Source organism: Bison bison, unplaced genomic scaffold, assembly GCF_000754665.1.
Source record: "Bison bison bison isolate TAMUID 2011002044 unplaced genomic scaffold, Bison_UMD1.0 scf7180017864282, whole genome shotgun sequence".
Lineage (NCBI taxonomy): Eukaryota > Metazoa > Chordata > Mammalia > Artiodactyla > Bovidae > Bison > Bison bison.
In genome coordinates, this window is record NW_011494854.1 from 697467 (window position 1) to 713255 (window position 15789).

General features: G+C 37.1%; 1 protein-coding gene across 1 annotated transcript in view; it reads left to right on the forward strand.

Moving 5' to 3' along the window:
* The first annotated feature begins 1828 nt into the window (after positions 1–1828).
* Positions 1829–15789, forward strand: part of KLHL41 (kelch-like family member 41) — a 16324-nt gene continuing 2363 nt past the window's right edge. Inside the window, exons 1-5 of the mRNA XM_010849391.1 lie at positions 1829–3040; positions 6477–6634; positions 6758–6865; positions 9737–9922; positions 12422–12568. Coding sequence (XP_010847693.1) covers positions 1931–3040; positions 6477–6634; positions 6758–6865; positions 9737–9922; positions 12422–12568 — 1709 coding nt within the window. The 5' untranslated portion in view covers positions 1829–1930. The remainder of the gene's footprint in view (positions 3041–6476; positions 6635–6757; positions 6866–9736; positions 9923–12421; positions 12569–15789) is intronic.

Below are 15789 nucleotides of genomic sequence, written 5' to 3' on the forward strand. Positions count from 1 at the left end.
CACACATACACAACCTGAGTTTAACAAAAATCAATAAACAAAAGCTATTAATTGGTTCTATATTTAAATAGGAAGGGATTTTTAAGGGATGGAGATATAATAACCTATATTAGGGGGAAAGTGTGCTTGAAAAATGTATACAGATCACAAAATGCAGTTCGGAATATTATTTCAATAGTTTTTCAAGCAAAACAGACTATAAAGTTGCTGATTAGTAAGTAATAATCTCAAATGTCATATCATGGTGCTTGCATCTGACTCATTAATCTTTTCAAATATTAGGTGTTACATGTAGAGAGAAATGAGTCATTTATTGTTTAAACAAGAGAGCAGCTGTTAGTTTTTTCTCACGTGTTAAAACCTTTAGTGGCATCTATAAATGGAAAAAGAGTCAACGAACTCTTCTCTCAGCTGTTGTTTTAGCAGCTGACAGTACCATTGACTTCACCATGATGTAAAATAAGAGGAAAAAACTGTTACTCATGGATGGAGACCTTGAAATTTAAAAATACATATTTCCCTGATCTAAGGACATTCATTCATTCCTTCAACAAATGTTTATGGAGCACTCATGAGGTCGTGTGGCTATAGCATTGAACAAAACAAACCTCCCCAAATCCCTGTGTTTATGGAGGCTTATGTTCTTTGGAGCATGTTTAAGAATACCAATCTTTGAAAGTACAGTATATTTAAAGCCCGACTGAGTTTTTTATAATGTGATAACATAATTTTATAATAAAATATTTCATGAAGAAGTATATGATGCTATTTGTATATAAACAAAGGATCAGTTTTTTTCAAGTCATGCCTTCTGCATCCAATACTTAATATGGTGTGTTCTATTATAGTCAACAACTTAAATTATATTCTAGTTGTATATTCTTTTTTTTTTTTTCCATGTATAAAGCCTGTTTTTCAAATAATACCAGGGATGTAGCCCTTCGTCGTGATTTTGCTGAGTTCTGTTGATTACATTGTTCGGATAGGGTTACATCTGTTCCATTTTTAAAATTTTTATTTAATGAAAGATCAACACTTAAAACTACAGAATATCTTTATTAATCATACTGTATATGTTGTGGGATTTTTCTCTCCCTAGTGTCAACTTTTAACTTTTTTTCCTGGTTTTATTATTGTTGTTTGCCACATCAAATCCTTTGCAGAGCAAGGCAAAGTGTGAACGAGTAATAATATAATTTAATTCAATACTGATTGTAGTTTTTCCACTTAAAAATAATGATAACTTAGGATGTCTTATAAGTTAGCAGTTTCTTTCCATTTAATTTAGTCATGATGTTGGGGGGGGTATTATTATTTTAAAGGTTTTTTCCAAAAAAATAATCTACCTAAGTAGCAGTCTTTAAGTTTCCTACTTCTCAAAGAATATTATATATCCTGCTGTTTTAAGTAGAAAATAAACATTTATAACAGTTACTGGAAAGAGGATCTTGCTTATGAGTATTCAAATGAACTCACCTCATATTCTTGACCTTTGCATCATTAGTTCAGATAGCCAAGTAGCTTGCCACTAGACCAGTTTTAGCAGACTGACTCATTTTTATGATTCAGTTTTCTGTTAGTTCAATGAACATTTTCTTGTGGTATCCTTTATTAGCCTATCTTCTAATGCTTTATGTATTTTAAAGCTTTCCACTTCATTTAAATCTCTCATTTCTTAGCTGTTTCCTTAGTGATTAAAAGTTCCAGTTGTTCCTTTCAATCTCTGACAGCTGCAAGAGCCACTCTTCTTCCAAACTAGCTCTCCTGCATTCCCGTTGTTAGCATTGGTGTCTATATTTAGCTGGTGGGATTAAATTGCAAAGGCTTCGAGCTGGGCAGAGCACACTGATCTGCCTTTTTACTGCTAGACCTGTGTGCTGTGAGGAGCTAAGGCCTTAGTGTCCCCTTCCTTACCCAGGTTGCTCACAAAATGGATTCCCAGCGGGAACTCGCAGAGGAACTGCGGCTTTACCAATCCACCCTTCTTCAGGATGGTCTAAAAGATCTCCTGGATGAGAAAAAATTCATCGATTGCACCCTAAAAGCAGGTGACAAAAGTCTTCCTTGCCACAGATTGATTTTGTCAGCTTGTAGTCCTTACTTCCGTGAGTATTTTTTATCTGAAATTGATGAGGCGAAAAAAAAGGAGGTAGTACTAGATAATGTGGATCCTGCTGTACTGGATTTAATCATTAAGTACCTATACTCTGCCAGTATTGATCTCAACGATGGAAACGTGCAAGAAATTTTTGCATTGGCCAGCCGCTTTCAGATCCCCTCCGTGTTCACTGTCTGCGTTTCTTATCTTCAGAAAAGACTTGCTCCTGGTAACTGTCTAGCTATTCTAAGATTAGGACTTCTTCTTGACTGCCCGAGACTTGCCATTTCTGCCCGTGAATTTGTGTCTGATCGCTTTGTACAGATTTGTAAGGAAGAGGACTTCATGCAACTGTCTCCGCAGGAGCTGATCTCAGTCATTTCCAATGACAGCCTAAATGTAGAAAAGGAAGAAGCAGTATTTGAGGCAGTGATGAAATGGGTGCGAACAGACAAAGAAAATAGGGTTAAAAACCTTAGCGAAGTGTTTGATTGTATTCGTTTTCGCCTTATGACAGAAAAATATTTTAAAGATCATGTTGAAAAAGATGATATAATTAAAAGCAACCCAGAACTCCAGAAAAAAATCAAAGTTCTCAAAGATGCCTTTGCAGGCAAACTCCCAGAACCTAGCAAAAACACAGAGAAGGCTGGGGCTGGTGAGGTGAACGGTGATGTTGGTGATGAAGATTTGCTTCCTGGTTACCTGAATGATATTCCCAGGCATGGAATGTTTGTCAAGGACCTCATCCTCTTGGTTAATGACACAGCTGCTGTGGCTTACGATCCCACGGAAAATGAATGCTACCTTACTGCGCTGGCTGAGCAGATCCCCAGAAATCATTCCAGCATCGTTACCCAACAAAATCAGGTGTATGTGGTAGGAGGGCTGTATGTGGATGAAGAAAATAAAGATCAGCCCCTACAGTCCTACTTCTTCCAGGTAAGAAAGGCTGTCCTCACATATGCAGAGACATAGAGGAAAGGATGTTAGTCACCATCTAGTTAGCTGATTGTGAACTACTTAGGCTGCTTATACTGTATTCATCAATACTTGACGTCCTATGCCAGTCCCTTGCATTTTCATTAGAGTACTGACAAATATCTAGATCAGTTAACTGCTTGTTAATATTTAATAAACATTTTCATGAAGAATGAGGTTCTAATTCATGTACAAGTGATGGCTCATGATTTTCTTTATGCTCTTTTACCTAAAATGTCATGTTCATAGTTGATAGTTGTGACTGTAATCCTTTAAAGTCCGGTATTTTAGTAAAAACAAAATTTAATCTTGTATCCTCTTTCTGAAAAATAGGTTTTTTCCAAAAATCAAAGTACTCTACACTTTACAAAAAGTTCTAATTGATCAGATTTTCTACCTTTTTCCAAGTTCGCTTGATTTGAAATTCTCAGAGGTAGCATTTCATCTCTTATTTATGGTTTACTGCCTAAAATACAATTTTATTGAAAGTGAAAGAACTTGTATAAGTATTTTACATGCTTTGGATTGCCTTTGAGGAAATACTATCTATACAAACGTCACTAGTTTGAATCGATTAATTGTATTTAGAAATTTTTATTTGTGGTAAGTGATCAAATTTCTTTGGATCAGAGTTGTACTTAGACATTATTGCAACTTAATCTTTTATGAAACCATAGAAGTTTCCAAGAAGAGAGATCCTCCTAAACAAACTCTCTGTAGTTTGAAAGGACTTAGTTTCATGTTACCAACACATTATACTTTACCAGTTTATGAAGGAATCAGTGACTTTATCTTTAATACCAATACCAGTACTTTGTAGCTTACAGATAGTTCAAAAGGGTTTGTTTAGGTCATGGCTACTCATGGCCTGTAGTTTATGGGCCTTGAATTCGAAAGGGCAAAGATAAGTAAGTATAGAATGTCACACCACAGTCACTGAGTGATTTCAAATTGTGTGACATACCGCGCATTTATAAAACACACTCTTTAACCAGCTTCTACTAATCTCAAAAAAATGTAATAATACATGTCAATCATGCTTCTTAATTTTCCAAATTCTATTAAAGGATGTTAACTATGAAATATAAAAATAACAGTAGAAGCTGTAATAAGTATTTGAATGTGGGCCAGAAAACTTCCTAAAGGCTAGTTTTAAATTCAGATAAATTTCAGAAAGGGTAAATTCAATTGAAAAGACAATAATATATTTAGGAAGTAAAAATGACATCAAAATACAAATAACCTGGAAATCAGATCCAAAGAATACTTCTAGCCTTATCTTTAGTCCCTTCTATCCTATCGCTACCCTTGCTTTTATTGACATCACCTCACATTTCTGGTTCTGGAAGCATGCTTGATTTTCCTTATAGCTACAAAAACAGTTACTCAAAGTTGAAAAGGTCAACTCCCTATCATTTCCTATGCCTTGCTCCTTCAAAAGGCACAAATAGTGAGACAAGGATAAAATAGTGAGCCAGGATAAAAACACCTGTGAAAGAGGATTATGACTCATAAGAAAGTGTGTGAGAATTTCAGGTTTTGTATTTTCTGCGTTGTCACCTCTGTTTAAAATGTATTAAGTCAGGATTCATATGACCTTTGATTGTATACTAGAATTGGATTATGATAATTTTTTTTACTTAGATAAGAGAGGGTTTTTTCCCATAGAATTAACAGTTTCATCAAATCTTTGAACAGCGCCACATCTTAAGTATTCTGAGTTCAAACTCTAATTTTAGGGATGAGAAAACTGAAGCCAGAGAGGTTAAATGGCTTGACAGCTCATCTGTAAAAACAGCTGGCAGGCAGTCTGCTGTAGGAAGCGCCCTATCGGGGGTAGTATGGGAAGGTAGACGGCACTGGGCAGTGTGGGCAGTAAACCCTCTGATTTGGGATTATGATGGCTGCTGCTCCCATTTAAAAAAAGAAAAAAGAAAACCTATGAATTTATATAGTTTGCATCAAGTATCACTTAAAAGCTCTGTGAGCCTGAGCAAATTGTTTAACCTTTCTGTGCCTGTTTTCTCATCTCTAAATCAGAGCTAACAAACGAGAGGACTAAATTAGATTACCTGTATAAAGCACCTGGCATGAAGCCTGTCACAGAGTAAGCGTTCCTTTGTTGTTGTTTAGTCAGTCATGTCCGATTCCTTTGTGGCCCCGTGAACTGTAGCCCACCAGGCTCCTCTGTCCATGGGATTTCTCAGGCAAGAATACTGGAGTGGGTTGCCATTTCCTTCTCCAAGGGATCTTCCTGACCAGGAATTGAACCCGCATCTCCTACATTGGCAGATGGATTCTTTGCCAGTGAGCCACCAGGGAATCCCCAAAAGTTGATAATTGTCATTATTTTTGCTTCTATACTACCTACTGGTTTCTTGATAAAGGACTTTTTTAAAAAAATGAATGCATTAGTGATCACCATCTGGATATACCACAGACTTGAATATCTGCATCTGTTCTTGGTAACCAGTTATTCTGTTGTTTTTTTTCTTTTTTCCTTTTTTCTTATGCTACATAGAAATAGCACTAGAGAGAACAACAAATCTCTGACTGCACTCCCTCAGAAAGGAGCTTTCTTATGTCTTGGTGTCCTAAAATGCAAAGTGGAAAATCTTAAAATTACCAATAGTTAGTCCTAAAGCTGATGCCAGCCATATTAGAATCAATCACATATCCCAGAGCGTGGGCTCTTGGAGGCTGTCTTAGGCTCCCAGAATTGGCAATAGCAAAAACAAGCAGAATTCCTTTCTAATTTAAATCAGAAAGAGAGAAAGAGTGCGAGGGAAGGAAAAGAATATTTTAAATGCTCCCACCAAAACCTGGGAGGTTATAGGCTGTAACACCTGCCTGTATCTAAAGTAATAAAGTGAAGCATGGAGAACTTAAAAATGTTTAAGGAAAGAAAAAAAGATAATATCTAATGTCCCAGTTGTCTGAACTGAGCGACAGGTCCAGCTGTCCTGGGCGCCAGCTTGGGGCATGTTAAATAAGCTTGCGGGGGCCACTCACACACTACGACCCTCCCTACAGCGGCAATCTATTTCCCCAATGTCCTCGAAGTATTGATTCCTTGTTCAAACCTGAACAAGGTAATGTGGGAAGAAAGTTTGACAAGAAATCTCACAGTTCTAACTAATCTCTGACGACTATTTTATTCTCGCTTTCCTTTTCCCAAGTTCTCCAGGTTTGAGTATTTTTAGCTATTTTGGTAGGCTGTGTGGATTTTCTTATTTTTCCTGGTAATTCAAAGGTAAAATATGATCCTTTCTGAGTTATAGTTTTAAACTTATGAGATCTTCTACTATCTCAATCAATTCTAAACAACAAAGTATAGCATATTTTTTGGTACACCTATAACAAGCTTCACAATTCCTCCTATATTTTTTTCTTTCAGCTTGATAATGTAGCATCTGAGTGGGTTGGACTCCCACCTCTGCCTTCAGCTAGGTGTCTCTTCGGTCTGGGAGAGATAGATGACAAAATCTACGTAGTTGCAGGCAAAGACCTTCAAACAGAGGCTTCTCTGGATACAGTATTATGCTATGATCCTGCGTAAGTTGGCATGATATTTTCATTTCCTAAGCATTCAGGTATATGAGTGTCTATAACAAAATCATAGTTTTAGAACCTAAAGTTTACTGAAAGCATATAAATCCTATCATCTTCTGATTTTAGGGCAGCCAAATGGAATGAAGTTAAAAAGCTTCCTATCAAAGTCTATGGCCATAGTGTGATTTCACATAAGGGGATGATATATTGTCTTGGAGGAAAGACAGATGATAAGTAAGTATCCTAAAATCTTATGGTTTATATCCAGGTGATTTTTTATTACAAGGGTTCCTTTCTGTTTATACTGGAATGATACTTGGTTCTCCCCTATAACATTTTTGAAATAAAATTTAAAAATAAATTTTGAAATGTTATTGGAGGATATTAATAATGACTTATGAAGGAAAACTGTATAAAATTATTAAACTGCTGAAGTCAGTTTGTATATGCCCAATATATTGCTAGGAATGAGCATAATAGCTCCATCATAAGCATTCTTACAATGGAAAAGCAGCGTTTAGGAGCATAATCAAGTCTTTTATTTGGCTAATTTAAAATTATATTTTACTACATTAAAACCAGTGGACTTTTCATGGATTTAGCCGTAAGTACTGATAGATAAAAATTAAGCATATATCTTTAATATAGCATTTAAAATATAGCTACTAAAACAATAGTGTATAAAAAAATCATGGATTTTGTACTTTACATTCATAAGAGAGAATTTAGATAGTTGAGTTTGAAACTGAAAAACATTTGACTGAAAAGCAGGCAGCTCTTTCCTCAGCAATGTTTCACATATTTATTCCTGGACAGATGATATTCAAAATATTTAACAACTGGTCACAAACAGACACTGATCAAACAAAAGAAATATACCTGGAATACTCAGTAGCACCCAGTCTTTTAGGAGAAAAAGAGGATGAAGCTTCATATAACTTGATTTTTAGGTACTTCTCAAGGGATAGGTAATTAGGAAAGAGATTTTATGGAAGAAGTGAGTTCAGAGTGTTCCAGAAGTCTGTTAAGCCAGTAGCCTGTTTGGTAAAATGATGATTTTCGATTTTAATAATGATAACAAATTTCCTGCCCCTGAAAACGCCACCTAATTTGGCTTGTATCACTTGCTTAGGTTAAGAGTTGTCCAGTCCTGGAAAGGAAGCCAGAATTAAAGAATTTAAGAACTATTCTCTATGTCTGTTTTTCCTGTGCTGCCCTGCAAATAAATTCATCAGTACCATCTTTCTAGATTCCATATATATGCATCAGAATATGATATTTATATTTCTCTTTCTGACTTACTTCACTCTGTATAATAGGTTCTAGGTTTTGCAGGGCAGCAATGGATAAACAGACATAAAGAACAGACCTGTGGACACAGGGCAGGGCGGTGGGGGTGGGGGGGGTTGGGCGGAGGGGAGGAGGAAGAGCATGAGATGTATGGAGAGAGTAACATGGAAACTTACATTACCATATGTAAAATAGATAGTCAACAAGAATTTGCTGTATGACTCAGGGAACTCAAACAGGGGTTCTGTGACAATCTAGAAAGGTGGGATGGGGAGGGAGACGGGAGTAAGGTTCAGGAGGGAGGGGACATAGGTGTACCTATGGCTGATTCTTGTTGGTATTTGACAGAAAACAACAAAATTCAGTAAAGCAGTTATCCTTTAATTAAAAAATAAATAAAGTGGCAAAAAAGAAAGAATTTAAGGACAAAGCAGGAAAGGAGAGTAAAATATGGAAATGTGCTAGAATTAAAGAACTCTATATTCTGGAGTTAAAAATTAATGGTTATTCAATTAAAATGACATATATTATAGAATATGTGATTTTAAAAAGCAGTGAGCTTTTATATAATCTATATTCAATGATAACGTATTCTGAAATCTTGATATCCTCCTTAATGCCAGATATTCCCATTAAATAAACATTTAAAGGAAGGCCATATTATAAACACACTCAGTGCTAAATCTTATTTGGGGCATTTTTCCTCAGTAAATGGAATGGAAAATCTGTGTTGAGCAGTGTTTTGACTTTGGAAACATAGTGACCCTGCCAAATAATTTAAATTGTTTCCTTCAAGTAGTATTAGTAACTAGGAAATTGATATGTCAGTAAGAAGCATATGGTCTTGTCAGTAAGAATATATTCATCTTGAGAATATGATTAACTAAGACAACATTGCTTGACAAATGCCAGAGTCAAGAACTTTGAAATGAGTCATTATCTAAAAGCAAGCACTGAATTATACTAGTTTTTGCCACTGAATTTGAAGAACATGATCTTGGATCATGTTCTTATGGAGTTTTAAGATAATACTCATAGTCATGTATTACAGGAAATGTTTCTACTCCAGAAATCTGATCTTTTATAAAACTAGTGAAAAAAAAGTTGAGGTTTTGTTTTGTTGCTTTTTGGCTTAACCAGATATATCCAGTTAATTGTTATTTGAAATTCAAACTCCCATCAGTAAATTATGGAATCATAAGAATCTCAGAAAGATAATTCAGATGAGTCCAGGTTTTTCTGGTAGCATTTAGCATGTAAAATTGTTCTCATTACTCATCAGCTCAGATGACTAGTTGTCTAATCTTTAGTCCCAGATTTCTTAAAATGCATTGGTATATTAGTGATAGACTAAAATGTAATGAATCATCAAATTATAGTTACATTGAAAATAGGTACATTCACACCTAAATATTTTTTAAGTTAACTGATTCATTCTTAGGATATTCAGATAACGAAATGAATAAACATTTTTGTAACAGAGGCACAATAAAGAATTTATGAATTTTGTTAACTCTATTCATGTTTTCCATTTAACTTAGTAGCAGATAGGATTAAAATCTGCTTCCTGGGCCTCTAGACAATTGCCAAAAGTAAAGAATGCTACCTTCCAGTAGTATAATTGTTATAAAATAGTTTTGGTTCTCATATTTATTATTGTCCTTTGCTCGGTGACATATGTTCAGATTAAGAATTTTTCTGATCCTCATTATATCTCATATTTCAAATGAGAACTGTGGCTAAGTGATTAGTCAAGTTGTTTCTTTCAAAAAAGGAAAATTCTTAAAGGACCATTTTGTTGTGTTTTGTTTACAGAAAATGTACAAACAGAGTGTTTATCTACAACCCCAAAAAAGGAGATTGGAAAGATCTGGCTCCAATGAAAATCCCTCGTTCCATGTTTGGAGTGGCAGTCCATAAAGGCAAAATTGTGATTGCTGGAGGTGTCACTGAAGACGGTCTTTCAGCTTCAGTTGAAGCTTTTGACCTCAACACCAATAAGTAAGCTGTTATCTCTTACTATGGAATATGAATCACTGTATGCTTCAATTTCTAATTTGGACAAGGGGAGAGGAGGGCAGGGAGGCAAGGACTGAAGAGGAAGTGTCTTTCTCTGTTTCTTTCGGTGTTATAGGTATGAAACACCCACCATTTCAATGCATTATGTGTGTCTGTAATTTGGAATACATGACCCTCAAGTTAATGTTGGAGTAATCAGTTTGCCCTCACTTGTTAATTTTGTGAATTTAGCCTTGCAAAGGTAATACTTCTGAATAATTATATACACAATAGTGGATATACATCTCTCTATAAGGTTATTTGATTTGAAATGTGTAGTTTCTTTAAATATTAAAAGACCTCCACTTAGTTTGTGATATTTGTAAAGGATGAATGCTTCAGATGTTTGATTCTTTTGTGTTCTTTATAATTTTCTCTTTTTTTTTTTTTCACTTTTAAGATTGTATTGGCTTAAAGTTAATGTGAAGATATAGGACAGATATTCTTTATATAGAATTAGTCCTTTTCAAGTTTTTGAGCTCATATATCTAGATGAGTATATAGTTTTTATGTTCCTAGTTTAGCAATTAAGAAAAAATTAGAACACTATTATTACTTTTTTAAGGAACCAAGTATGCCTGATTACAAAATAGACTTTTAGTTCAGTTCAGTTCATTTCAGTTCAGTCACTCAGTCATGTCTGACTCTGTGACAATATGGACTGCAGCATGCCAGGCCTCCCCATCCATCACCAACTCCCAGTCTACTCAACCTCATGTCCATTGAGTCGGTGATGCCATCCAACCATCTCATCCTCTGTCGTCCCCTTCTCCCCACACCTTCAATCTTTCCCAGCATCAGGGTCTTTTCAAAAGTCAGCTCTTCATACCAGGTGGCCAAAGTATTGGAGTTTCAGTGTCATCATCAGTCCTTCCAGTGAATACTCAGGACTGATCTCCTTTAGGATGGACTGGTTGGATCTCCTTGCAGTCCAAGGGACTCTCAAGAGTCTTTGCCTACACCACAGTTCAAAATAGACTTTAGTTAATCTGAAAATTACAAGGAAGTTTTATGGAAATGGATTTTTATGATCATTAAAAATCATGTTTTTAATGCAGCAACACACAAAACTGTAAATACTCTATATTATTAGTTTTGTACATATGTATGCTGCTGCTGCTAAGTCACTTCAGTCATGTCCAACTCTGTGTGACCCCATAGACGGCAGCCCACCAGGCTCCTCTGTCCCTGGATTCTTCAGGCAAGAACACTGGAGTGGATTCCTATTTCCTTCTCCAATGCATGAAAGTGAAAAGTGAAAGTGAAGTCGCTCAGTCGTGTCTAACCCTTAGTGACCCCAAGGACTGCAGACTACCAGGTTTCTCCGTCCATGGGATTTTCCAGACAAGAGTACTGGAGTGGGGTGCCATTGTCTTCTCCAGTACATATGTATAGATGGATATTTTTAAATTTATTTGCATTTTTAAATGACAAATATAGCAAAGTTTTGCTTATGATTATATTTGAAGGATAGGATCATGGGTGATAGTTGTTTTCTTCTATAACTTGTTTCTCCAGATTTTCTACAATGTATGTATATTATTTTTTATAGTTAAACAGATGATATATTTAGAGAAAAACTATGAGGTCCACTTGTAATGCCAGAGTACTGGAAGAGAGCTACCAAAATGACTAACTCATTCTAGACTCTTGATACTTCCAACTAATTTGATTGATTTTTATCTTCAGTGGTCCTATTTCATACAGCCATTAACATTAAAAAGTTCCCATATATCCTTTATTTAAAAGGATGAAGGATAAATTATTAAAAAGAAAATTTCCAACCCTAGTTTGTTAACTGTCCTCATATGTGCTCAGTCGTGTCCAACTCTTTGTGACCCCATGGACTGTAGCTCACCATGCTCCTCTGTCCATTGAATTTTCCAGGGAAGAATACTGCAACGGGTTGCCATTTCCTCCTCCAAGGGACTCTTCCTGACCCAGGGACAGAACTTATGTCTCTTGTGTCTCCTGCGTTGGCAGGCGGATTCTTTACCACTAGTGTAACTTGGGGAGCCCGAAACTATCATTTTCACATGCTTTATTAAAAAGGGCTGGAGATTTCTTGAGACACTACAGAGCGCAAAGATTTTTAAAATTTGTATTAGCATTCAAATGAAACCCAACACAGTAGGGCCAAGGAACCCTAGAATTGCCCCCCACTACTCCACTGTTTATGGCACACAGTTTGATAACCACTGCTAAAGGTGCTAACTGATGAAGGTGAAGTATTTTTGGATTGATACATTGACGGCCTTAAAATCTCATCTGGTTTGATCTTTCAAATAAAGGGATATTTAGATACTTTCCAGTAGCAAATTTAATCTTCTAATTTGGGTGCCTATGCTACTCAAAATTTTTCATTATTTTTTATAGTTATTCAGTAAATACATTTGGCATTTTTTTAAGTTTTACATTAACTGTATCTTCAATGATTCCCAGGTGGGAAGTAATGACTGAATTTCCCCAAGAAAGAAGTTCCATCAGTTTGGTCAGCTTGGCTGGATCCCTGTATGCTATTGGTGGTTTTGCCATGATTCAGCTGGAATCTAAAGAATTTGCACCCACTGAAGTCAATGACATATGGAAGTAAGTTTTCTTCACTCCAATTTTCCAAACTAAATATTAAGTCAAGTAAGACAAAACAGTTTTGAAGTACATAGGAAGCCAGACTTTCCCAAAATATACACTACCTTTTTGGTGGTAAACACTCTTTGAATCTATTGAACTTTTTCACATTGCCACTTACTTAATCAAGTACTGCTTCTAATTAGCTGTGAGCTTGGGAAAGAACTTACTGGGGCCTATATCTTAATCAGGAATTAAGAGTTGAACAACTCATCATTTACGCTCCCTTCCAGTTTTAAAAGTGTAATGAATGCTCTAAGCATCCTGTAGAGTAAAGGCTTCCAAACCACTTACCTTCCTCCCACAGGGTACTTTATTTCCTAAGAGAACAGGGCTCTGAAGAAACATTTAACCTCTTGAGTTTTCCATGATTCATTAATTCTATTTTGAATCTAATTTTAAAATGTTTCCAATTTTCAGAGTGTTCAGTTATAAAAGCTTTTTAAAAGAGAAGTGAAAAGTACCAATCCACTTGACCTCTAAGATAGGTGCTGGGCAGGTCTCCCAAGTATGACACTTACAGTTGTTACCCAATTGAACTATTTTACAGTTAAACTTAAAATAAATGTATTTATAAAGAAGGGGTGTGTGTATTTTACCATAGTTTCTAATGCAGTGAATAGCATATAGAGACTAGTGTATCCAGAGGTCTTAGGAGCAGAAGTGTAACTTGTATCATAATAGAGAGTCACATGGTAACACAGTTGAGGCAGGGCATACAGTATGTAGATGTCTGGTCACTGTCAGGTCCCCGCCATGTGTGGTCTTCAGCCTAGGTATAATGCTTGTTGATCTAAGTTTATAGGAGGTAGATCTCAGTTGCCTGAGGTGAGCATGAGTTCATGACATATTTTGTGGTTGTTCAGTCTCTAAGTCGCATCCAACTCTTTGTGACTCCACGGACTGCAGCACTCCAGGCTTCCCTGTCCATCACTATCTTCCAGAGTTTGCTCAAATTCATGTCCATTGAGTTGGTTATTCTAACTAACCATCTCATCCTCTGCCATCCTTTTCTCCTCCTCCCGTTTCCTAATCGAAGCCAGGCTTTCAAACTTATCATATGCAAAAGTCCAGGTGATTTACATCATCTTCTGGCCAGGAGGCCTGTTAACATTTTAAGAAACTTATTTTTCTCTAAAGGTGATTATTCTAAAGTCAGGCGCCAGCCTCCAAAAAGCATTGGACAAAGCTGCATTCCTATAGGGCAAAAGTGAGGTGGGCTCAATCAAGAAAAGAATTAACTCAAGGGTCTAAGGTTACAAACATTGAGGTTACTACTTACATTTCTATACACCCATTATATCAACCAATACACTGCCAAGGACACAGTAGGTAAGGAGTATGGAGACTTAGCAGCAAACATTGGCCCAATAAGTGAAAAACCCTTCACCAATACAATTTCTAATCAATCTTTTAACTACTCAAAGGAATCTGTGTTTAGACAGTTTAGAACATCTCCCGCCTCTCACAGTTGGGAGGCTCTGAACGATCACATGTGGCCGGAAAAACCTATTCAGGCAGGCTAGAGGATTTCCAAAGGAGTTTGTAGGTTGAAACACTGTCACACCCAGGAATTATTAACTGGAGCTGTAAGCTAACTCTTTTTTCAGAGAGAGGTAGTGGGGGACAGCCCCCCGTAAAGTCAGAGGTGTAGGTGAAAGCACAAAGCAGAAAGTAGGCAGACTCTGGTTCTGGGGGTAGATGCTTGAGAATTTCCACGGGGACTCCTGGGGCTCGATCCCGCTTTTGCATATGCCGAGCCTCCTTCCTCATGACCTTTGTCATGGGTGGAGCTCCTCACGCTGGCTCCCGGCAGTGATAGAATTCCAGTTGAGCTATTCCAGATCCTGAAAGATGATGCTGTGGAAAGTGCTGCACTCAATATGCAATATGCACTCAGTATGCAATATGCCGGCTCCTGGCCGTTTCCCAACATCAGGGTCTTTTCAAATGAATCATCTCTTCGCATCAGGTGGTCAAAGTATTGGAGCTTCAGCTTCAGCATCAGTCTTTCCAAAGAATATTCAGGGTTGATTTCCTTTAGGGTTGACTGGTTTGATCACCTTGCAGTCCAAGGGACTCTCAAGAGTCTTCTCCAACACCACAGTTCGAAAGCATCAATTTTTTGGCACTGAGCCTTCTTTATGACCCAACTCTCATGTCCATACATGACTACTGGAAAAACCATAGCTTTGGCTATACTCATCCAGAAACTGCCAAATTTATGCTTTAGATTTGCTTGCAGATTTAAATTTATAAGTACAGCTTTGGAGGAGTGATCAACGGAGGCATACCACTGAGCCTAAGAGAGAAAAATGGATAATATTTGTTCTATACCTGAACCAGTACATGCCTTATTCCCAGCTGGTGAACTGGAAGGCTCAAAGGCTGGCAGCTTAACCAAACAATTATTTTGTACATCAGACATCATTTCCCTATGTTATTGTAACAGTAACTAGCTGTGTAGAAGGCAAGAGAAAGTGGCTATAAAAGGAAGTTAACTATTATCACTTTCCCTTCAAAAAAGAGGGAAGAAGATAAAGAAACTGGAGATCCCCAGGGAGGAAAGACTCAGCAAAAGGGTGAGATGGGTAAACACTGGAAGCGGCAGGAAAAAAGGATGAAATAATCAGATCAGATCAGTCGCTCAGTCGTGTCCAACTCTTTGCGACCCCATGAATCATAGCACGCCAGGCCTCCCTGTACAGCACCATCTCCCAGAGTTCACTCAAACTCACGTCCATCGAGTCAGTGATGCCATCCAGCTATCTCATCCTCTGTCGTCCCCTTCTCCTCCTGCCCCCAATCCCTCCCAGCATCAGAGTCTTTTCCAAAGAGTATTGCCACCTCTTCACATGAGGTGGCCAAAGTGCTGGAGTTTCAGCTTTAGCATCATTCCTTCCAAAGAAATCCCAGGGCTGATCTCCTTCAGAATGGACTGGTTGGATCTCCTGGCAGTCCAAGGGACTCTCAAGAGTCTTCTCCAACACCACACTTCAAAAGCATCAATTCTTTGGCGCTCAGCCTTCTTCACAGTCCAACTCTCACATCCATACATGATCACAGGAAAAACCATAGCCTTGACTAGACGAACCTTTGTTGGCAAAGAAATGTCTCTGCTTTTGAATATGCTCTCTAGGTTGGTCATAACTTTCCTTCCAAGGAGTAAGCGTCTTTTAATT